General features: G+C 43.3%; 1 protein-coding gene across 2 annotated transcripts in view; it reads right to left on the bottom strand.

The window, feature by feature from the left end:
* Positions 1-1,318: 1,318 nt before the first annotated feature.
* arl15a (ADP-ribosylation factor-like 15a) overlaps positions 1,319-25,697 on the bottom strand; it is a 227,792-nt gene continuing 203,413 nt past the window's right edge. For both annotated transcript variants that reach the window (XM_056250580.1, XM_056250581.1), the window contains one exon: positions 1,319-1,680. In XM_056250580.1, the coding sequence (XP_056106555.1) occupies positions 1,528-1,680 (153 nt within the window). In that variant the 3' untranslated portion in view covers positions 1,319-1,527. The remainder of the gene's footprint in view (positions 1,681-25,697) is intronic.

The following is a 25,697-nucleotide window of genomic DNA, read 5'->3' as shown; positions in this document are numbered from 1 at the left end:
GGAAGCAATGATACGATGGACAGTTTGATTATTTTACTGGCTTGCTTTGATTTTGCCATTGAGAAGCCAATGGCTTAAAAATAACCAGCAGCATATCAGATGTATTTTACACTGAAATGCCCTTGTCAGCAATAATCAACAATTCCACATAATAAATAATTCCAAATAATTTGTATTTATAGTAATGAAGACAACACGCAGATTCAAATGTGAGACGGTGATCATTTAAAATAAGGTTAACATGAATGTCATAGCTAAAATAAACTAACATCAAACTATTTTTTACAAGTTTACAGCATTTAATAAATATAAATTGTTTCTAATAATTTGATATTTAATAAAAATCTTAATTTCAACAATACATTTTTAACATATATTATTAACAAACATAAAATTAACAATAGTATCTATTTAACCAAACATTAACCTAGATTAATAAATGCTCTAAAAACGGTGAATGTGCAGTTCATACCTTATAGATTAACTAATGTTAATATATTTAACCTTAAAGTCGTGAGGATTGTAGGTTGAGGGTATACTAAGGATCACGTGATATATCTAACTGGTACATGTGCTCAAATCGATTTAAAAGCAGTACAAATGGTTTACCCCCAAAATAAGACATCAAGTGGCAATTGGCGGGCAAAACATACACAGGTTAACACCATAAATATACAGAATATACAGAGTCCTAAACTACTCTGGAACAAGTCTGGTGACAAAATGCACATCAGAGAGGTGCACAGTCAGGAATCTAAATTTGTGGAGAGGAATTTGGATAATACCAGCAGGAAGCAGAGGGGGTGAGGCCGCCGAGCGCGGTTGGGCAAAGAGTGAGGTGGCAGACGGGGAGGAGTCTCCACAGATAGTTGGAGGGCTTAAGCCTGGCGGACAGGGACTTGTCAAATGCAGCTGTTGCGGACACTGATTGATAGAGTTTGTATTCCAGCTCAAACCAGTGCCAAGTAAATGGGTGTGTCGTATTTTCGAACAACAAAAAAGAACGTAGAACTCATTTTGTCTAGGAAGTCATTCTAACATTCTCTAAAAAGAAGAAAGAATAATGAGTTCAAGGGACACTAGATTTGCTATAATAATAATAATAAACAATACAATAATATAATATATAATATAATAAAAGTATTTTCCATAAAGGTGCTGAATGAATGCTCGGATTTTAAGCCATTATAAGAAATATGGATTGGTTATTATTAACATAAATTCCACACACACACACACACCACATGACAACCAACTAATAAACAACATATAGCTTATCATCAGCTTATTAGTTTTACTAATAATGGTGAAAATTTCTGAAGGACTTTGGTTCACCTGCTACTAAATCAGCATATGTGTGGCCCTTGACCTAAGGGTGACAAATATGTCAGTCAGCTCATCAAAACATGTGGCTTTTTGCATCTATGTCTCCAGTGGGTTATAAAACAACGACGAATGAGAGGTCCAAAAAATTCCTTCTAGCAAGCAACACTTCAAACCCACTTTCCACTTTGAAGTTTGATTGAATCATATCCTGCTAGGTAGCACCTCCTTTTCTTCCAAAAGGCTGATGAGTTGACTGAAACTCTCTCTCACAGCCTCCATGTTGTTCGTTGTGGTGCCTGCAAGAATCCACCGCTTCCCTCGGTTCAGCGGCTGCAATTCAAAGTACTTCTGTATCTGAAAAATAAATAAATATTTAATTATGACCACTCTCTAAAAAAAGCACCAAAAGAATTTTGGCTTGTCTTCCATAAAATACCTAAAATGATTGTGCAGATTTGGTGAGAATCCAGCAGGCAATTACTCAAATTCAAACTGAAATGCTGTTTAAAAAATAACTGAAAATTGAAAGGAGATATATTTGACTGTTTTTATGTTTGGGATACAAATTAATCTTTCATTTTGCCTTCAAATTCTTCATGTTCCTCTAACCTAATTAGAACCCAGGAAGCAGATACCATTAAGCCTATACTATTATTACACAGTATCTCTGTTGTATCTTAAAGTATGCATGCACTTGTCCTTTTTTTTACCTTTATTTTACCAGGAAGTCTCATTGAGATCAAACATCTCTTTTACAAGAGAGACCTGGCCAAGGTAGCAGCCATACATAAACACAACATATTAAAATGCTACATACAAGGTAGTAGCCAGCCATACATAAACACAACATAGTAAAAAATGCTATATACACATACATACAATCATACAAAGATCATTTAAACACAATGGCCTCTCAAGAAAAACAACCACATGTCTTGCAGGTGATCAGTATCCATTTGATGTTATTTCTGTTTGGGGTTAATTTGACCCCAGCAAAAAAACACTTTATAGAATAATTATAATGTGAAAATGCATTGCATTTAATCATGTTTTACATTAGAAGTCACAAGACCCCAAACATACAGTATGTTGTCAAATCCTTTTTAGAGGATCTTTGAAGTGTGTTGTCATGTCGAGATATTCAAGCTATTAAAATGGCCTTGTTTCTGAGACCCTAAAACATAATATATGGGATATTTTACTATAACAATAAGACTTTCTTTCGAAACAAACCCTCTAATAATCTCTAAATAGTTCAAGGTAAAAAGGTAAAAAGCTTGGTATCTACTTATTAGTTCAAAACATTCCTCACAGAACAGCAGAAATGTGTTTGTGTCCAGGCGGTGTAATGTGAGGCAGGGAAACTATGCAGATTTGGTTAATATGTAGGCTACTTGGTATATACAAAACTGATAGTAACAGCTGATTAAAATGACCATATGTCAAAGCTTTGTGCTCTGTCAAAGCTTTCTTGATTATACTTTTATGTCAGCACTTCATTATAGCACTAGCAGATCAGAACCATCTGTTAAATTTGATCAAGTCAAGGAATATCATACAGCTTCTGCTCAAAAGTCACAAGACTAACTCTGTAAGTCATAGCAAGGACATTTTCAGTTTTGCAGGAGTCATTTGTGTTAAAAAAAAATACATTTAATGTAGAAACAAATTTGATGTCCTTTTTACTTAACCGATCTTGCTTCACAAAATCTATCAGGCTATTTAAGGTCACAAAAAGTCTGGACTATTGATATCAAAGTCCACCAAAGGGTGTACAGCTTTTTTTGCATTTGCCTCCAAAACTCTGGAACAGCCTTTCTGATAATGCTCAGGGCTCAGACACCCTCAGGTTTAATCTAGATTAAAAACCTCTCTTTAGCTGAACTTTCACAAAATGCATCTCATAACCTACAATTTCAGTCATGTCTGATGAAATGTTAAATGCAAATTATCATCTTTCTGAAATTTGAACAGCAGCTTTTTACCACAGGATGCCCATAACTAAAGACATTACCAGCTCGAGTTTGGACCCAGCCTCACTTGACAGCAGATAATATCAACAACGGATGGACTTACATGGTCCTTATTGCAATGGTTACGATCACAACCTGTATTTACTGCCTTAGCGTTGCCAGTACCACAATAGTGTTACGCTTTTACATGCTTCACATTACACACGTACATCATTCATCATTACTCACCACCGTATCATCAAGCTATATGCAAGATCTATATCAACATCAATCATAATGCAAATTGAAAGGCGTCACTAGCTTTTTGCTCAGTTTAGAGTGACAAATCGTGGAGGTAAAAAAGGCAACCTACTACGCAAAATGCATAAAGATTTGCAGGCCTGTATATTGTCTTGTTATATGACATTATTTTGTTGCTACAGATAATAGAAACTACTGGGATTATTTTTTTTTTTTTTTTTACATTCCACTGTGGCTGGCTGCTCACTAGGGCATTGATTTAATCCTAAATTCCCTGTTAATTAGAATTCAGTGACATCATTGTATCATTGAAACATGTGTTTTCTGTAAAGCTGCTTTGAAACAATGTGTATTGTAAGAACCACTATACATATAAAAATTAACCAAATTGCATATGAGCTAAATGACAATTACACCTTATTGTACTATCAATCTTTTATCCACAGAAAATTCACTAACACACAGCAGTGCAAAAAAACAAACAAAAAAACTACCGTTCAAAGTTTGTGGTCTTTTAAAAAAATATTCAGCATAGAAGTATTAAATAGATCGTCTCGGTTACATATGGTAACCCTCGTTCCCTGAGGGAGGGAACGGAGACGTAGGTCAGACTGACCAATAGGAATCTCGCTAGAGAGGCCAATCTACTTCGAGTGAAACTAAAACAAGCCAATGCACATTGGCATGCAATCATTTGCATCAGCTGCGCGTCCTCGTCAGCGCGGGTATTTAACAGCAGCTGTTATGATTGCACACTAGTTTTTTGCTGAGGAGCCAAACCTGAAAAAGCTGGCCGCCCCAGCGGGCGGCAGCAGATGTGGCGACGGGACCTACGTCTCCGTTCCCTCCCTCAGGGAACGAGGGTTACCATATGTAACCGAGACGTTCCCTATCGGTCAGTCACTACAACGTAGGTCAGACTGACCAATAGGAATCCCTACCAAAGCACCACAGCTGCTGCACCCCATCCAGCGCCCCATGCAAGCCTCTACACCTTCTTGCCTAGAAGGACGATAGGAGGAGGCTACACACAGAGTGTATCTGTCAGTGTTGTTCCGTAATAACCCATACAGTGAGATTATTGGATAACACTGGGAAAGCGTGCCCTTCAGTTAGGAAGGAGGACGCTGCGGAATCCACTTACTTCAAGGAGTTATGTGGGGAATACATATGGACTAGCCCGAAGGCTGTACTACATATGAGATAGTGGGTGACTTAGCCCAAGGGAAAGACACGGGCTTCCGTTAGGAGCAGCCGTGGAAAATATACACATATGGGATCCCCGTAGGGTCACACATATGGAACCCAGCCCAGATCCGGTTCTCAAGGATTCAGCGGATAAAGGCCTGGCACCGGACGCTCCGCCATGTCCGGGCCGAGGGGTTTTTGGAGGACTCGACAGGTTTTTCACTCTGGAGCAATAAGGGTGCACAGTAGGGTGCAGCAAGCCGACAGAGCCGGGCCTCTCGGTGCTTCTACCCGTTTAGGGTGAGAACACGGGAGGAGACCGGCTCTACACGTAGGCTATAATATCTAGCGAACGTGTTAGGTGTCGCCCAGCCCGCAGCTCTACAGATATCTGTTAGCGAGGAGCCACGTGCCAGCGCCCAGGAGGATGCAACGCCTCTCGTGGAGTGTGCATGCAACCTGAGCGGGCAGGGCACGCCTTGAGCTTGGTAAGCCAAGGCGATGGCATCCACTATCCAGTGGGCCATCCTCTGCTTGGAGACAGCCTTTCCCCTCTGCTGGCCTCCATAACAGACAAAGAGCTGGTCTGAGGTCCTGATGCTTTGAGTTCTGTCCACGTACATACGCAGAGCGCGAACGGGACAGAGCAAAGACAGGGCTGGGTCTGCCTCCTCCAAAGGCAGCGCTTGCAGGTTCACTACCTGGTTTTTGAAGGGAGTGGTAGGAACCTTGGGCACATAGCCTGGCCGGGGTCTTAATTCCACATGGTTGTCACCCGGCCCGAACTCTAGGCACGATTCGTCGACCGAAAATGCGTGCAGGTCTCCTACCCTCTTGACAGAGGCCAGTGCAACCAGTAGCAAAGTCTTCATGGAAAGAAGCTTTAAGTCTACTGACTGCAGAGGCTCAAGGGGAACATCCTGAAGTGCTCGAAGCACCAGGGGAAGATCCCAAGAGGGTATGGAGGGGGGTCGAGGAGGATTTAATAGTCTCGCCCCCCTAAGAAACCTGACGACCAGGTCGTGCTTCCCCACTGTTTTGCCATCTACGTGGTCGTGATAAGCTGAAATAGCTGCAGCATGTACTTTGAGGGTGGAGGGAGACAGGCTTCGCTCCAACCCTTGCTGCAAGAAGGAAAGCACAGACCCTATCGAACATCTTCGGGGGTCTTCTCGGCAAGAAGAACACCACTCGACGAACAGGTTCCACTTCAGGGCGTAAACACGTCTCGTGGACGGCGCCCGTGCTGAAGTGATGGTGTTAAGTACCTCAGGGGGTAAGTCACCTAGAACCTCCGCGTCCCATCCAGGGACCAGACATGGAGTTTCCAGAGGTCTGGACGCGGGTGCCATAGGGTGCCCCGTCTCTGAGTCAGAAGATCCTTCCTCAGAGGAATGGGCCAGGGAGGGACTGTCCCAAGGAGCATGAGTTCTGGGAACCAAGTCCGGGTGGGCCAATAGGGAGCCACCAGAAGGACCTGCTCCTCGTCCTCCCTGACTTTGCACAGTGTCTGTGCAAGTAGGCTCACTGGGGGAAACGCATATTTGCGGAGGCCCCGGGGCCAGCTGTGTGCCAGTGCGTCCGTGCCGAGTGTTCCCTCGGTCAGGGAGTAAAACAGCTGGCAGTGGGAGGTCTCTGAAGAGGCAAACAGGTCTACCTGAGCCTCTCCGAACTCTCTCCAGATCAGCTGAACCACCTGGGGGTGGAGTCACCATTCTCCCGGAAGCACAGCTCGTGATAGCTCGTCGGCCACACGGTTGAGCACGCCAGGGACATACATGGCTCGAAGCGACCTCAGACGCTTCTGACTCCAGAGGAGGAGATGGCGGGCGAGTTGCGACATGCGACGGGAGCGTAGACCACCTTGTCGGTTGATGTACGCCACGGTCGCAGTGTTGTCCGTACGGACCAGCACGTCCCTGCCCCGTAGCGGCCTTTTCAGGCGGCTCAGAGCGAGATGTACTGCTAGCAACTCGAGGCAATTGATGTGCCAATGCAGTTGGGGAGCCGTCCACACCTCTGACACTGCATGCCCGTTGTACGTGGCACCCCAGCCGGTGGCAGAGGCATCTGTGAAAACCACAGCATGCCTGGAGACCTGTTCCAAGGGGACTCCTGCCCGAAGGAACGAGAGGTCTGACCACGGGCTGAAGGTCTGGCGGCAGGCCGGTGTGATTGCCACCCGGTGAGTGCCATGATGCCACGCCCATCTCGGGACTCGGCCGTGAAGCCAGTGCTGAAGCGGTCTCATATGAAGCAAGCCGAGCGGAGTTACCGCTGCTGCCGCTGCCATATGCCCCAGGAGCCTCTGAAAAAATTTCAGTGGGACCGCTGTCCTGCCTTTGAACGTGTTCAAGCAGTTTAGCACCGACTGAGCGCGCTGCTCTGTGAGGCGCGCTGTCTGTGCGACCGAATCCAACTCCATACCGAGAAAAGAGATCCTCTGCACAGGGGCGAGTTTGCTCTTTTCCCAGTTGACCTGAAGGCCCAACTGGCTGAGGTGCGTGAGCACGAGGTCCCTGTGTTCGCATAACTGATCTCGAGAGTGTGCTAGTATAAGCCAGTCGTCGAGATAGTTGAGGAGGCGAACGCCCTGTTCTCTCATGGGAACAAGGGCCCCCTCCGTGACTTTCGTGAAGACACGGGGAGACAGGGACAGCCCGAAGGGCAGGACCTTGTACTGATATGCTCGACCCTCGAACGCAAAGCGCAGAAACGGCCTGTGTCGAGGAAGAATCGATACATGAAAGTACGCGTCCTTCAGGTCGATCGCTGCAAACCAATCTTGGGGACGGATGCATCCGAAAATGCGTCTCTGCGTGAGCATTTTGAACGGTAGCTTGTGGAGGCTCCGATTCAAAACTCGCAGATCCAAGATCGGTCGTAACCCACCACCTTTCTTGGGTACAATGAAGTAGGGACTGTAGTGCCCTGACCCCATATCGGCTGGAGGGACCGGCTCTATCGCGTCCTTCGCCAGTAGGACTGCAATCTCCGCACGCAAGACATGGGCATCGGCTGCTCTCACTGTAGTGGAGTGGATGGCCCGAAACTTGGGGGGACGCCGGGCGAACTGAATCGCATAGCCGAGCCTGATGGTCCGAATGAGCCAGCGAGACGGACTGGGGAGCGCTAACCAGGCTCTCAGAGACCGTGCAAGCGGGACCAAAAGGACTGTAGGTGTACCCGGAGTGGGGCAGCGAGGTGGAACACAGGGACGTGGCTCGGGAGGCTCTCTCTGGGAGGCGGCCCGTAGCAGGGTCTGTGTGTGCTGTGCAGCACTTACCTGGTTCCACGGGGCAGGAGGTGCAGGAGGCGGCTCGGTGGCGTTCTCGAACTGCACACTGCTGCTCACTGGCGACAGAGGAGGCGGATGAGAGTGGTGAGGATTCTGTCCCCCCACTGCTCTCCGGGTCCTCTTCGGACCCAGAGATGGTAGAAACTGCTCTTTTATTGAAAATTTGGGTACCGCTGGTTTTAAGGCCAGCGGCGGAACAAAACGAAACACAGGATTTTCCACCCGGCCCTCTTCCGGGGGAAGGAGCGATGCGGTCATCGTCTCCTGGAGAGCAGTCCCTTCCATCTCCGGGTCGCCCGTCCTGGGGCCGCTTACCTCTGGCTTTGCCACCCTTCTTGGCGGGGGCCTGGACGGGCGGGGCGGCGTGCCTGCGACTGGCTCCACGGCGCCGTTTAGGTGGAGGCTGCTGCTGCAGCGCGGGAGCAGGGGCAGACGCAGGAGGACGCCCCCGGCGACGAGCAGACTGAGGAGCCGCAGGCGGTGGGTTGGAGGCAGCAGCTGACCGCCGCGGCAGGATATGCTTGATGGCCTCAGTCTGCTTTTGTACAGCCGAGAACTGCTGGGCGAAGTTCTCGACCGCGTCGCCGAAGAGGCCGGTCTGGGACACGGGGGAGTTGAGGAACCGGAGCTTCTCAGCCTCACTCATGTCTGCCAGACACAGCCAGAGATGGCGCTCCTGGACCACCAAGGTGGACATCGCATGACCCACTGACGGCGCGGTGACCTTCGTCGCACGAAGCGCGAGGTCCGTTGCGGCACGAAGTTCCTGGAGAACTTGTGGATCATGACCACCCTCGTGCAGGTCCTTCAGTGCCTTGGCCTGATGGACCTGCAGCAACGCCATGGCGTGCATGGCAGAGGCAGCTTCCCCACAGGCCTTGTAAGCCTCGTCGAATAGGTCCGACGAGTACCTACAGGCCCGGGAAGGAAGACACGGTTCTCCGCGCCGAGTGGAGTTAGGGCACAGTTGCATAGCAACGGCCCGTTCCACTGGCGGGATGCGCGTGTATCCCTTAGCTGCCCCGCCATCAAGGGTGGTGAGGGAGGAGGAGCCACCGGAACGGTTTCTGGCAGTAAAAGGTGCCCTCCACGTTCCCGTAAGCTCCTCATGCACTTCCGGGAAGAAAGGCACTGGGGTGGGTTGCTGAGAACCAGCGCGCGCCACCCCGAGATACCAATCATCCAACCTCGAGGGTTCGGGACACGGTGGAGGATTCCACACGAGCCCGACCCCGTTGGCGGCCCGGGAGAGCATGGCCATCATCTCCGGGTCCGTCTCAGGCACCGCTGGCACCCCCGAAGGAGGCAGCGGTGCCGAGTCGTCGTCCGCAGAGAGGTCTGACCCACCCTCCGATGCAGCGATCGACATCTGGTCACTGGGAGCCCCAAAGGAGACAACCGGTACACACCTCGAGGATGGTCCAGCTTTCTCCAATGGAAGCTCAACTGGCTGCGGAGCATGAGAGGGGTGAGGGCTCCTAGGGGGTTGGTTCCCCGAAGGAGACGCGCTCACCGTGATCCTCAGGTCACCCGCGCCCCCGCCCGAAGCAACCCTCTGAGGAGGATTGGAACGAGGCAGAGGCACGGGGACTCCGCCCCTTTGCAGGAACAGGAGTCTCGACCGTAGCTCCGCGATGGTCATCTTCCCACAATGGGTACATGACTCATCCACAAACGCTGCCTCAGCGTGTTCAATGCCCAGACACACGAGGCAGCGCTTGTGACCATCCTGTGAGCCCAGGTAACGACCGCATCCAGAAACACACAGATAGAAAGTCATCTTTTTTTTTTTTTTTTTTTTTTAAGACGCTGTCTATCTGTGTAAGCTCTTTTAGGGACTACTCTCACTGGTGCTGAAGCACGCAGGGGAACAGTCACTGCGAACACAGACGGGAATGTGCACCCGTCTGTGCGCTGTCTCTCTCTCTCGCTGGCAGGTCTTACCGGCTGTGAGAACAGCCTTTGAGCGCTGAACTGCGCACCTTACCAGCTGTTAAAACAGCTTTTTTGAATTTGCTCAAAAAAACAAAACAAAAAAGACAGACAGAAGAGAGAGGACACAAGACTGCTCGCGCTGCCGTGCTGTAACGCCCGCACCGAACAAGGAGAGATCCAACGAAGGCTTGCCAAGTTTCACACTCTGTAGGATTACCATGAAGCGTTTGGCTCCGAAGCAAAAAGCTAGTGTGCAATCATAACAGCTGCTGTTAAATACCCGCGCTGACGAGGACGCGCAGCTGATGCAAATGATTGCATGCCAATGTGCATTGGCTTGTTTTAGTTTCACTCGAAGTAGATTGGCCTCTCTAGCGAGATTCCTATTGGTCAGTCTGACCTACGTTGTAGTGACTGACCGATAGGGAACAAAAGTGACAGTAAAGACGTTTATAATGTTACAACATATTTCCATTTCAAATGTATTGCCGTTCTTTTATTACTTTCTATTCATCAAAAAATCCTGAAAAAAAGATCACAGTTTCGATATTGAGCAGGATACCTGTTTTGAACATTGATAATAATAAGAAATGTTTCTTGAGCAGCAAATCATCATATTAGAATGATTTCTGAATGATCATGAGACACTGAAGACTGGAGTAATGATGCTGAAAATTCAGCTTTGTCATCAGAAATAAATTACATTTTTAAAATGTTCAAATAGAAAACAGTTATTTTAAATTGTAATTATATTTCACAATGTTTCTGTTTTAACTAAATAAACGCAGCCTTGGTGAGTAAGTAACTTTCAAAAACATTTTACAAAATCTTACCGATCCTAAACTTCCGAATAGCAGTACATATTTAATTTTTTTTTATTTTTTTTTATCTGATTGAACATTTTATATGAGATAACAATATATGACACGTGGTGAAACCATGATATCCATACACATTGAGATACACAGAGATAATAATCTGTTATCAACCATCTACCTTCCTCAACACAAAAGAGATACAGCATCAGATGTCCCTAACCAAATGAGATAACCTGCAATGTTTTGGCAGATAAAAGCACAAGGAAATACAGTTAATGGGCACATAAAGTAAGACCTGAGGATAAGTTGCTACAACAAACAGATGCAACTACGTCTATCATTTCGCAATCTGCAAGCATGATGGACACTCGCTGCTAATCTATTCATAACAGAAAAGAAAGACCTGAAAAATCAAGCAAAACTGTTCAGTGTAATGAGTGAAATGTACTGTAACTGAATTCTAATCGAAAAGAATCACAAATGTAGCACTTGGTTTTGCAATGCAGCGCAGGCGTCTAACTGTGCCATGTTGGGTTTTATTAGTGTCTGCTGTTTTCATGACAGCCTACTTCAGTGAGTCAGAAGATTGTGTCTCATCTTTCCTCCAGCGGAGTCTTTAGGGGGCACTGAGCTGTGCCTCGCTCATAGTGTAACAGGAGTTTAATGACAGATTAGGTCACTTCAGCCCGGGGCTCGACCGACCCAAACAGTGTTAACAAATCTGTCTTGGTAAAAGGAGCTGCCCCGGGCCTGCTGGCTTACCAGTCCGTCTGCATGTCTGTCTGAGGCAGGCCCCCTTCTGGTGAACACAATGTTTGCACTGGATCGCTTAGGTCATTCTCATAAATGAATAATATTAAGTGTAAACTGTGACAGAACATAGAACAGTTTCCTTTAGCTGAGCTCACATTGGTTTGAAGGTGCATGGCAATGTGGACATGATAAGCCTTGCTTACATCTTGTGGCAGATGGCTGTTTGGATGACCACTGGGTCATACAGTCTAGACTCCAGGAGAGAGCAGAGAGCAGCTTACAGCTTTGAAAAGTTGTCTACTGCCATTAAATTTCTCTTAAAATCACAATAGGCGGAAAGTGGAGGAACAACAAGAGGAAAACAACATTGTAAATTGTAATTGTACTATCCAGATAACCGTTTTTATCTACCTGGACTATAAAAGTTCAATCTTCAAGCCATTTTTAGATTGGGCTTGGGCTTCTTTTGATCGGGTTGGAGCGGAGAAAAATGCATTGGGCGGGTGGACAAATTTTTTAAATAAAAAGCAGCCAAAGCAGCTGCTTTTTCCCCTTCGCATTAAACAGCATATAAATCAAAACTGCCTAAAGTTACTGAATGAAATGTCGACCCAGGACGAGGTATAGGACTGTAAAGCTTTGGGGGTGTTGATGGACTCGATCTACTATATACATGTTTTGATCACCGTTCTGAATCCGATCTGGATGAAGTCTTTGACAAAAACAAAATTTTCTCTCATTAGTTGACAATGAAAAATACTTCTAAATCATGTATTAATCTTAGTTAATTGCAGCATTTAATAACATATTATTGAAGTCAAAGTAACTGTATTATTTAATGGACCTGAGATAACATGAACTAAGATGTTGTATTTTTTTAACAAGTTAACAAAGAATAATAACTTCTGTAACAAATGTAGCTATTGCTCATTGTTAAAGTTAGTTAATGCACTAACTAACGTTAACTAATGAGACTTTATTGCAAAGCGTTACTTGTTCCTTATTATTTTTTTGCACTTAAATCTGTTCAAAACATTTATTCACTTTACACATTTTTTTGTATCGCTTTATTGTATTTAAATGTTCAGTGCTTTTTGTTATAGGAAAAAAGTTACTAAACCTGTTATGACAACACTATTTTTGCAACTTATTTTAATATCATGATAATACCATATACCGTGATAAAAGCTTCAGCAATTATCGGAACATGAAAATCCGATACTGTCACATGCTGTACATTGTACATTGTACTGTACATTGTATTTGTTTTTTGATTTACTGAAAATATTGAAAGCAGAAAAACTTAAAGCATTTTTTTTAGGTTCAGGCGTAGCATATGGATAAACATAAAAAATATCAACCTGTTCTTTTGATATAGAAAAACAACGAATGAAAAAACACAAATAAACCAGACCTGTTTGCGCCCTCAATTCAAATTCAGCAAATACATTTTTAATGACACAAAAAACGCTGTTACAAAGGCACCACACAATCACAATGAGACAGAGAGGGAGTGATATGAAAGAAAAATCAATCATTAAAAAAATCAACATGACATGTTGTTTTAAAGCCAGCTGATACAACAAAATGCTAATGTGTCATGTGTCCAAGGGTGGTTGATAACTAAGACTGGCCCACACTTGACTGTAACTTCATAGGGGGCCGAGTGCGCCCTGCTGCTTTTTGGCCTGCAGAGATTACTATTACATTTGATGCTTTCAAGAGAAGAGCAGCGAGAATCAGTGTCTTCACAGGAGTCACGTCTTTTTCTTCAAGAAACACAAATAGGGAATTGTCATTCTTTCAAAGAAAAACAATGACAAAACAAAAGAGCAAATGCACATTTATACAGTGTGTGCAAGAAGGCATAACTATTTTGTATCAACCATTTATGCAAGCTAGAATTTTCTGACCCGTCTATAGGATGAGATGACATAATCCGCGGTCATGTGAGGGGCTAGGGCCAGACATGGCACGAGCTGAATGGGCTGTCTGGCCTGCACAAATAGGCCAGTGGCCAGAAGCCAAACTGTAATTCCTCTTGTTGCTCTCTAGCCAAAGCGAGCTGCAATGGATCCAGTTCTTCTCTGGAATTCTCACCATTATTTATGTTTTTCACAGTCAGCTGCAGATATGAATGTCTTTTCATTTCCATTCTTGAGGTTGGGGTTTTACCAAGGCAATTCAGGTTACATGTCATTCTCTTGGGTGCGATGGATAAATTCCATGTGGGCTCGGAAACCACAAAAACTCTCTGGTTACTTGCCCAAGCAAACAGCCACTGGACCATTTCATAGCACCAGTCAGAGTTAAATGAACATAAATGAGTTCATATGTTGAGCTGTGCTTGGATAGTGGTGCATAGTACTGTAGATCTGAATTATATGGCTGGGCTGCATAACTTCCAGAGGGAAATAAATATCTGTTAAACTCATGGTTTATTCGTTTGAAAAAGGAAAATGAATAATCAATATGTCAGAGTACGACTAAAAAAAACTGTCTGGATTCTCATGTTCAATTGCAATATTCATTAAGTTTGTGTTTAAATTAGCTCAAAAGAACAACTGAAGAACATCTCCAGGCCTGTACCTTGGGCATATAATTTTGTTCTCAGATATCAGAAAGCCAATTACTCTGTGTGACAAGTTTCTCCCTGAAGATATCAGTCAGCTGTGGAGAACACATTTGAAAGAAATGTCTAGATATCGCCAGATGCACTTACCATGAAATTGAGCTGGTCTTACTTGTTTTTTTTTTTTTTCAATGTCTAAAGAGCCTGCAGTTATGTGCTTGGCAAGGCACACGACTTTCAAAGAGGCCCCATAAAAAATCACTTACAGACAATATCTAATGCTTTGGACACATTTAAAAAGAAGCAAATACCTTGACTTGGAGGTGGGTCGCAGACTGGGAAGGTACAATCTTTTAAGAAGTATTTTGAAACGGAGATCAGCTTGGTCAATTGAATAAAAAAAAAAATCATTTCTTCAGTTTCCTCAGTCTAGCAGCATGTGAAGCATGGTGAGGTGAACATGTAAAAACAAAATTTAAGTAAGACGTTTATACAAACAGTCCCACCTTTCTACACTCTTCGTTGTCTGTGGATGTAAGTAATATAGGGGAGCGCGGGGCACAACCTAACGCAGGGTTAAATGTAACACGGACCATTTACATAGTTAGTCAGGGTCAAGCAGGTTGTGTTTCCGCTTTTTTTCTCTCGCTGCCAGAAGACGGTCTCCCGTGGATTTGTGGAAAGTTTTGATAAGATTTCGTGAAGATACTGGACAAAGAGTGTTTTGACACCATGCAAGTAAATTTTTTCATCATATGTTTTTTTTCGGTTTCTGAGTTAGGTGTGTACGTCACCAAATCTATCTTTATATTACCTTAATCACTGTCTTGTTGGATAAAACATAGCAGCATTTTGAAACATATCAGCAACTCCTAGCAACTGTTAGCTATAGGCTTAAAATATTTTTTACACTGCGGGGTTAGTTGTAGCACAGTGTTACAACTAAGCCGCCAAGTGTACAACGATAATGAAATGAAAAACTTTTCAGGTTTTGAGTATTTATTTATTTATATATTCATTTTGCCACATTTAACTTTGTTGGACTTTCACAAACAATGTTGGAATTTAAATGTCAAAGTGTGATTTTTTTTCACATTTGTTAAATATGCATTGATCACTTGTTTTTTATTTAAAAGCATGTTTTTCATGCGATAAACCCTTTAAAATTTGATTTTGAGCTCGTTTTTATTATTATTACTGTTATTATTAATAATAATAATTTTGCATGCAGCTGCCACACACAAATATAATTCAACAGCAATTACAATATTTGATTATTTTATTTATTTATTTATTGCAAAACTGTGCAGCCATTTCATATATCTCTATCCATGATATTGATCCATAATAGAAGGATGTTTGGATGAGGGATGGATGTATGGATATCTATCTATACAGATGTACAAACAATATCGGTAACACTTTACAATAAGGTTCATTAGTTAACTACATTAGTTAGCATGAACTAATAATGAACTGTACTTTATACAGCCTTTATTAATCTTTGTTAATGTTAATTTCAACATATACTAATACTTTATTAAAAATCTTGTTAACATTAGTTAATGCACTGAACTAAGATGAACAGCTGTATTTGTATTAACTAACATTAACAAAGATTAATAAATACAGTAACAAATGTATTGCTCATGGTTAGTTCATGTTAGTTAATGCATTAACTAATGAACCTTATTGTAAAGTGTTACCACAATATCAAACTATACAGATAAAATAGTACTGACTTATGTGTGTTATATACACAAGTGTTACAACTAACCCCTCTGTCTGTTACAATTAACCCCGCATAGCCTATGGGGTAAGTTGTAACATTTGCACTTCTGTCACTTTCAGTGCAACTGTACGAAAATGGTAGGTCCTAGAAAAAAACTTTAAGTGTTCATTTGTAGCAGAGATGTGTATGTTGCTTGTGTAAAAAAAAAGATTAATCTAACCTAATTATTTTTTTAATAATTGAGCGAAAACTAAAATGTGTTAGGTTGTGCCCCGCGCTCCCCTACTCTCCAATAACAACCTGCTTTCCTGTATTCGGGAATTCGCACTGCGTCGATTGATGCTTTGGGGAACGCCTCAGGCGTGACAGGTGTCTGAAATCACTATCAAATCACGGCAATCCTATTGACCGGCCATGACATCATCACCGTGCGACCTGGAAGTATAAAAGGGGCGCCTTGCAAACATGACATTCATCTTTTCGTCTTCAGGGACTGCTTTGTCTGTAAGCGCTTGAAAATCAGGTAATTATGAAATGCACTGAGAAGGCAGAGTGCTTTCAGAAGTGTGCAGACCCGGGCTCAAGATATTTGCCGCCGGGTGACACACACGAACTGTGCATTTTCTTTCTGGGAAGGAAGAGCACACACAGGCAGTTCTCAAGGGAGCGCGCATCATGGGCTTCCCAGATGGAGCTCGCCGATCATCTTGAGAGGGGTGTAACCCTCTCAGACGATTCGGCAGCTGACGAGGGTGAGCTGCAGTTTGAAGATTTCTCTCCTCCTCTTAGCCCAGCAGCGAGTGCTCTTCAGGATCAGCAGGAGATGACTGATGAGGGTGATGATAATCAGATTCTGAACCCTCTCAGCCACTATCCTGAACTGGTGGATGTTATGGATCGCGCTGCGGTCAGGCTGCAGTTGCCACGTTAGGGGAGAGATCGCTCGCGGTAGGCTTGACGATCGGTTATAAACCACCAGATCAGGTGAGCCTTCCATTCCTTCCCGATCTTCATATGCCGCCCATTGACAAGATGTTTGCAAACTATCTTGCATCCGGGCTGGCATCGACACTGAGAGCTCTAACCCTGCCATCCAAACCTTTGAAAGCAACATCGCGTTTGAATGGCAGAGCATACACGGCAGCGGGTCAGGCCGGTGCTTCCCTGCACACCATGGCGGTGTTGCAGGAGTACCAGGCCGATCTGCTAGGGGATCTCGAACAGGGGGCAGGGATGTCCCCTGAGGTGGTTGCTGAGCTGCGCCGCACCACAGATCTAGCTCTCCGGGCCACTAAACAAACAGCGTGGGTTATTTTTGCCAGCTAGTAAGACCACTGTCAGGCGGTTGGCTTTATCAGGCCACCATGAAGCAGTCCCCAACCTTACTGGTCCATGGCAGTCAGTTTCTTACCTTAGAAAACTTTCAGGCGGCCGGCCTTAACAGACTGCTCTGAGACTGAGCCCCAGGACTGGGCAGCTGGGCTTAGCAGGCCACTCTGGGACTGAAACCCAGAATCAGGGTTTATAGCAACCAGTTTTCTAGCTTGCTATCAGGTAGTAGGCCTCTCCAGGCCTCCCTGAAGGCGAGTTCCCACATATGGGCGACTGGACAGCTAGCCTGACTGGTTATCAGGTAGTAGGCCTCACCAGGCCTCCCTGAAGGAGAGTTCTCAAGTATGGACACTAGGTAGCCAGCCTACTGGTTATCAGGTAGTAGGCCTCACCAGGCCTCCCTGTAAGTGGTTTCCCAGCGATACTGGGTTCTGGCAGCTAGTGGTCGCTTGCTATCAGTTCAGCTGGCATTAGCAGGCAGCTTCTGAAGGCGAGCTTGCGCCCTAGCACGATTAAAGTGTTCACTTTCTGCTACTGGTTCCCTCTCGGAATCTCTTTTTTAGCCTACAGCCTGATTTGCCTACCAGGCAGGCCATGTGCTCCCCTCACTGAGGGTCACTATGAGTAAGCGGCCTCCTGAGACTGGTCAGACGGTTGTAGGCCTCTCGTGAGGCCTCCCAGTTAGATCAGTCCTTAGGCCTTTTCAGGCCTCCTCAGTGCTTTGAAACACAAGCGCTGGGTATCTGTGGATCGAGCAGAGAAACTCCCCTCGCTGACAAGGGTTGTAAGCGCTATGCTGAGTCATGCTCTCCTGTATACCCCGTCTCTGAGATCCGGGCCGAGTGGTTCACTGTCAGCTTCGCAGTCCCTCGGGTTGGATGCCTTATCTAAAGGCAAGTGTCCAGAGGCTCTGTCTTCGGACAGACAGGAAGTTGGCCAGACGGAAGTGTCCAATGTAAGTGACGCCAGGTCAGGCCTTCCTGGTGGCATTTCGAGTGAGTATGTTCCCCTGAATAGTGATAGGCTGGGGCTCCTTCGGGTCCCCTAGCCACATTCCCTAGAAGGGACCCGTTCTAATTTGAAGCTGTGGTCCTAGGCCCTTGACCAGGCCCAGGTAGAACTTTCATTAAACAAAGTTTATGGAGGTTTTCCTGTGAAGCCTATAGCTTGGGCTATGACCGTAGGGAATGCTGTCACTGACAGCATAGTGTGACCTGAGGGTGAGTAGTTCTGGCATTTCATTTGAATTTTGCTGGTTCTGACAGTCCGCATGTTGGTGTTGGTATATTGTTCACCAAAGCGTCAATCGAAGCAGTGCGAGTTCCCTTTCGAAAGGGAGCGTCTAGGTTACGACTGTAACCTCTGTTCCCCGAGAACAGGGAACGAGACACTGCGTCTTTTCGCCATGTTTCGGGGCCTGCCAACCAAACAGTCCCTTCAGACAATAAGGTGAATGTCATGTTTGCAAGTCGCCCCTTTTGTACTTCCGGGTCGCACGGTGATGATGTCATGGGCTGTTGCCGGTCAATAGGATTGCCGTGATTTGATAGTGATTTAAGAAACCTGTCACGCCTGAGGCTTTCCCCAATCGACGCAGTGTCTCGTTCCCTGTTCACAGGGAACAGAGGTTACAGTCGTAACCTAGACGTTTTTCCAGGATTCTCTGATAAATAGAAAGTTCAAAATAAATATGATAAAAAAGCTTAAAATGTTTTTTTTTTTTTTATAAAGTGTGGATTTGCGTAGTATGAATAGAATTTATACATAGTACATATGGGCATTGTCATGTGACCAGTGACTCTCGTATATCATGACTCCTCTCATGTGGCCTTGTGGGATAGTAAAGTGTCTATCAAATGCACACTTTAGAATCCTGGAGAAGGTCATCTGGGTATGTTTTGCTCTTTAAAACTCTTTCATTAATACTGCATATTTAGGTACACTACTCATTTGACATTCTATTTGAGGAAAGAAGGCATTTTCAGACAAGGGGAATTAATTGTTTCTGGGAGGTTAGTAAAAAAAATGGGCTTGCGCAGTAAAATATACGGTGTGCACAACTGTTTGGTGAAATGGCCAAGAGGTTGGCCGTGAGCGGTGAAGTGAGAGTCCCTATAAATTTGCATGGATGCTAAGGTAGGTCCCAAAATCCCAGTGAGGAGAGTGAGCAGCCCTAGCCAAGATCAATAAGCCCAATGCTTCACTGGAACACCGCCAAGGTCTTTCAGGGCAACAAATGAAGACTTTAAGCAGTCCTGTGCCGCACAGGCTAGAGATTTACTGTCTTGTGCCGCTCATATGGGAGAGCAGCTCCCCAAAAAGCGCAGCCTTGTAAAAGTTCAAAGCAGACCGATTCTCACTTCACTCTTCTAAAAGCCAACTGACCAGTGCCAGATCAGAGCTGTCCTCCAGAGGATCATAAATCCAGACGGCACAGGGACACTTACCGTGGTCCTTTCCAAGGCTTCAGAACAATGCTATTACACTTAAGGCCCAGGGACTGTGATAATGTACTTTCCATATAAGCAGCGACTACAAATGCATATAAAAGATGTCTCAGATATATTCCCATTTGGACAGAGAAGAGCTTGACCTTTCTTTCTTTATTTTTACAATCCCTAATGTTTGTATTTATGCTTTTTTTTCTTTATTTTCACTGGGATTGAATGATTACCAAAGCCACTGGCTGTTGTTTTAGTGAACTACCAGATTTAACTTGCTCCAAAATATATATGGGAGACCACCATGATGTGGTAGGTGAAACGTATGAGTGCCATACTGTCCATAAAACAACACAATTCCATTGAGGGACGTCATACACCCAACGTTTTTGAGGAAGCACCAGTGACACTTCTGCAGTGCCAAATCATATATAATGCCTTTTATGTACATTTTAAACTCCAGCCTAGGTTCAGAGTGTCACATATTTTGGGTGAGGGTAAATTGCACCTCACCTCAGTGTTTGGAAGCATGTTTTGTGAATCAGGGGCTGTTTTCTGTAGTGATTCAGAAAAAAGTGTGATGCCAATGGGATGCAGATTCTTGTGCTTGTGCATGCAAATTGTCTAGCAATAAGCTTTTTCACACATAATAAATATTGAAATATATATATATATATATATATATATATATATATATACCTTTTGGCAACATTTTAGATTTAAAACGGCAGATGGCATTAAAAGGTTACGATGTTTACTTATCTATCTAAATGGGGACATTCCATAGACGTAATGGTTTTTTTTACTGTACAAACTGTATAGTCTCTCCCCTTACACTAAACCTACCCCTAAAGCTTTCTGCATATTTACATGAAAAAAAAAAACTTTAATTACTTTATTTTTATACCAGATTTTAATTAATTAAATTTATTCAGCAAGGATGCATCAAACTTATCAAAATTGACAGTAATTTTTACAATGGTGTTCTTTCTTTCTATTCACTAAAGAATCCTGAAAATAAATGCGTCACGGTTTCCTCAAAAGTTAGCAGCACAACTGTTTGCAACACTGATAATAATAAGAAGCATATTAGAATGATTTCTGAAGTATCGTGTGACACTAAAGACTGGAGTAATGACTATGAAATTTCAGCTTTGCAATTACAGGAATAAATTACATTTCAAAATATAAAAAAAATGTAAAAGAGTTACTGTTAATTAAATAAATGCAGCCTTCTCTCAGAGACTTCTTTCAAAAACATTAAACAACCTTATTGATCCAAACTTTTGACAGTAATGCACGTATTTTTTAAACATACATTTAAACATAAAAGACTATCATACATGTATACATACATACAAACACACAAACGACACAAGCTTAAATATCTACTTCAATATCTGCTCAAAAGTCTGAAGGGCACTTTGAATTCCCATGCAAATGTCACTTCCACTACATCCGTGCAACTAACAGGGGCAGTTTATTACTTTTTAAATGATGGTCATCCACATCCAGCGTCAGCCTGTGAACTGTTGTCACTGCAGCTAAACTGTTATAAAAGTGAAATAAGGCAGTGAAAACATGCTCTGTGTGTATAATGGAAAACCCTCTTTGCCTGGATTAGTAAATAATTGGCAGGGTCAATGACTGGGTCTCAACCCCTGCGCTGACGGCAACCCCAGCACCATTTATGGGGAAGCAGAGGCTGTGACACTGCTTGTCTGGACTTAGTACAGATTTACCGTGACTCATTCATTACAAGCTGGGAAAATCACCCCAATAGCTAACATCTGCGCTGTGCGGTTTTAAATGGGAGAGCTGGCAGCCTCCGTAAGCCATCACATCCAGAATCCATCTGTGTGCACCTTCTCCAGACCAGCCCAGCCCCGAACAGCCCCTCTCTACCTTGGCGGTTGGAGGAGGTCTGGGTGGTGGCACAGCAGACCACACAATGGGGATCAGGGGGCCTGTGAAAGAAGATAAAACAACAACCACCCTCTTCTATTCCCTTCGCTGGCCCACCACTTTTTACTTTCCCAGCACTGACAGGTGAACCACAGGAGAGAAGCGCAACAGAGCGTCTCTCAACACACACAGCATGTAGAGAATCAAAGAGATCCTCTCAAAATGATTTAAAACACTCTGAGGTGAAGCCCCAACCCCTTTCCTGTACCTAATGTCTTGGGACCTCAATCTGAAATCTGGGCTTGCATGCAGTTTTTTTCTCCCTCTCTCTATTTTTTGTGTGCCCTTTCCTCACTGAAGTCTTGTCAACAGCTTAAGGATGACAAAGTCAAGAATTGGGACGTGGGGAAGGGGATATGGGGTGACTGTTTTCAGTAAATTGAAAACATAGCAAGTGAGCCCATGGATATTGATGGTGCAGGGAATAAGAGTCCAAGAACAAAAGAAAGTAATGAAGAATTATTCTTTTTCTCAGTGGCTCAAATCATATCTGATGGGGTTCATATTTAATCATGTACCACACAGTACAGAAGTATCACAACCTGTTCATATTGTTTTCCAGAATATATTAGTCATTTCATCTACTCTATATCCCTAAACAAAATGTATCCATTTAAACTTGCATCTGCGCAGATTTCGTAAACAGAGTGTACCTAAATTTCTTTAAATTGTTATGTCTGTGCACCAGTAAAAAACACAGTGTCAGCATATACCAAGCTATTGAGACTGGTGGATTCACTAGAAGGTACGCAGATAGACAGACCAAGATATTACATATCACAAATGGACAAATAAAAACTTGGCAGCAGAATATGTGGGCCTGTAAATCCTGATTTAAGTTAAAGCATGCTACTACCAGGGTTAGCCCTCAAGTCATAAGAGTAAACTTAAAGGTACACTATCAAACCTTTGGCTCTGTAGCAGTTAAAAAAACAAAAACTGCATGCATTTTGCAGAAGGACATTGGGTAACACTTTACAATAAGCTCTCATTTGTTAACATGAATGTATTAACTAACATGAACTAACAATTTTTGCCATCAGACTCCCCTCTGTTCTGCGTTTTCTTTTAAATGGATGACGCCCCAGAGGTTGGAGATTTATCGTGCTCCTTGTCAACCTTTCTCACTCGTTGTGACAACTAACCTATGCCACTCCCACACCATACACGCATCAAAGTAGCCAGAGTAACTTTTCTCTATTTATGGACATGACGAGACACGCACAGGCGAGTGACATATGTATGCAATTTCCTGAGAAAACCATTCCATCAGGTCTAAAATATAAACAGTTATAATAGGCTTATCATAGTAAATCAGGGTAAGACAAAACAAGTTTTGGAAAGAGGATTGATGATGTATTGATGTATTATTTAAATTTAGTCAATTTTGAACAAAATAAAAACATAGTTACATAGTGTACATTGTGTAGTGTAGTGTAAAGAGTTGTTTTAATTCATTTTACACTTACATGTAACCATTAAATGTATCACTAACATCCTCTTTAGCCTTAGTCAGTCTTATCCAGCCATTAGCATTACACAAAACAGCCATGCTGATGCCTTTTGAAACGGTAAACCATTCACACTCTCTCTCTCTCTCTCTCTCTCTCTCTCTCTCTCTCTCTCTCTCTCTCTCTCTCTCTCTCTCTCTCTCTCTCTCTCTCAAAAAAAAAAAAAAAGCATTTGCATCTTAAACATCCCCATGCCCGAACAGAAACAAATGCTTCTCTTAAGAATATAATTTGTCACTTTGGTTGCTCTTCAAACAGAAAAACACCAATAGAAAAAAAGATCTGGGAGAGAGAAGCCAGATTCCCAGCGTTTTATCCCTATGACTCAGCACTGAATAGGGGGTCAGGTCAGATGTGAATGGGCTTACGGAAGTCTTGCTCTAGCCTGTAGCAGCCAGTCTTCTGACCTCGCCTGCTGGCTAGACAATGGAGAGGCGTTGACCACAATGTGAGTCGGGCTTTTAAATACAGGAGCGACACTGAATAGAAATTGTTGACTGAATGGAGTTTCTTCCCGCCATGGTGAGGACCTTGAGGGGTCAAGGTTCATCCGTGTCCGGCAGAGACGTGTGGGAACAGCAAAGCAAGATGCCCACACAGCTTGCCCGGTGCCCTCCATATTAAGACCTAACCCAGAGGTGGACTGACAAGCAACTAAATACCTGCAAAATATAGCCTAGACTTAAGAGTAAATGTACACATCAGGGGGCGTATTACAGAAAGATCTTAACTTTAGAATCCTATCTTATCTGTTTGGTAACCATGGCAATTTCAGTTAGGACCTCATTTAGGACAAAAGCTATAACAAAATGACATTTCTTAAGTGCATAATCTTATCCTAACTACGGATAGGAAAAGGGTATTACAAAAGCATCCTAACTCCACAAAAAATCCTAAAAACTTTCTTAACTTTAGGACAACCCCAATGGTGTCCTAACTTCAAAATAATTTGAAAGCCAATTGTAAAAATCACAGAATAATAGCCCTGTCTGAGAATGACGTCACATTTATTAATGATACAAGATGAAGAACAGCGATGTTTTATGGTGGAAAGACTTTGTGAACACCCAAATGATGTGCTGCACTTTGATGACAAAACTCTGACAAATAATTACACACTCCTATGAAATAAAAGGATTAAACTGCCTTTTCTACCAAGCTTATCAAAACTTAATTTAATAAAAAGCACCACTGTGGCAAGCAGGGCGAGGCCGGTGGCGTGATTGATGATGAGCGACACCAGTGCCGCTGCACGGGTCTAGTATCTATTACAGAGGATGCGGAAGCATAAAAGGAGGAGCGACGAGAGAGGACCAGGCCTGGACTTTTTATGTTATGTTATGTTTATATGTGGTGGCAATTGGCTGTGAGGGGCTGCCGCCTTTACTTTCGTTTTGTGTTTATTAAAGTTGTTAAATGTTCGCCGGTTCCTGCCTCCTCCTTCCCACAATGACATGCCTTCGTTACAACCACTTATTTTGTTTCTTCATTTTAATCTCTAGAGTTTTTCCGTTTTACTTCGCAGCTCTTTGTGCGTCGTAGGTTGTTTGGTAACAGACCTGAGAGTTGATTACTGAACTCGATGGAGGGGTTTAAGATTTCCTAACTACAGATAAGATGAGATTTTGTAAGATAGGATAAGAATCCTAAATCAACTTAAGATTTGCTTCTGTAATACGAATTTGTGAAAAATCCTAAATTAACTTGTCAGATCTTAACTTAAGATATAAAGTTTCTGTAATAAGGTCTTCAAATGTAGAAAGCAACGCTATACATTCTGAAGGACACCTTCCTATACAGGTTTAAATGCCCCGAAATATTCCCAGTGAAGTTCTTTTTCGCTCTTTGCTTAGCGGTAAAAAGAAGTCGAAATACCTTTGCAGCGATATAACGAACACCCTGATGCCATCCACGCTGCTGAGAGTGGCATTTAGATCAATATGTGAATATGTGCTGCGCACTTTTCTCTGTCACAAAATAAACACACTACAAAAATGACAGCAGTGAGAAAACAGAAGTTAAGAAAGCACCTGACCCATTATGTTAAAGTACATTTTGTTAACTTTTTGCCATTTGTCTTATAATAATTGTATAATAGTATTGTATCAGGAGTTCAGTATCGTAAATTGTATTGAATCATAACATGACGTTACACCCCTACATCCTTGCTCATACAAAATCTTAGATAACATTATCTTGATGATAAATAAGCAGAACTTGCAAAAACATTAAAGAATAATTCAAAGAAAAACAAATGTTTAAATCTGCATGGCATAAAAAAGGATGTACAATAAAGATCTAAGAAAGACCTATTTGTGTAGAATTTTCTCCATCCTTTCATCCAATGTAAAGCACACTGTCAACTGTTTATACCTAATTTAAAAAAAAAATTGGCTTCTTATTCATGTATTTACTCAAGTCTTGATGAAGTAGTGTTTTTGACATTATATTGTTCTGGTTAGCATGTCTATAATTAGTGATGTAATCTACGGTTCAAAATCAGTTTCCACAAAAATATTAAGCAGCACAGATGTTTTCAACTGTGTTAATAAGAAATGTTTCTTGAGCAGCAAATCAGCATACTAGAATGATTTCTGAAGGATCATGTGACAT

The sequence above is a fragment of the Rhinichthys klamathensis genome, unplaced genomic scaffold (genome assembly GCF_029890125.1).
Source record: "Rhinichthys klamathensis goyatoka isolate OS25496 unplaced genomic scaffold, OSU_Roscu_1.1 h1tg000071l_1, whole genome shotgun sequence".
NCBI classification, from domain to species: Eukaryota; Metazoa; Chordata; class Actinopteri; order Cypriniformes; family Leuciscidae; genus Rhinichthys; species Rhinichthys klamathensis.
This window is presented reverse-complemented; position numbering and strand designations above follow the sequence as displayed.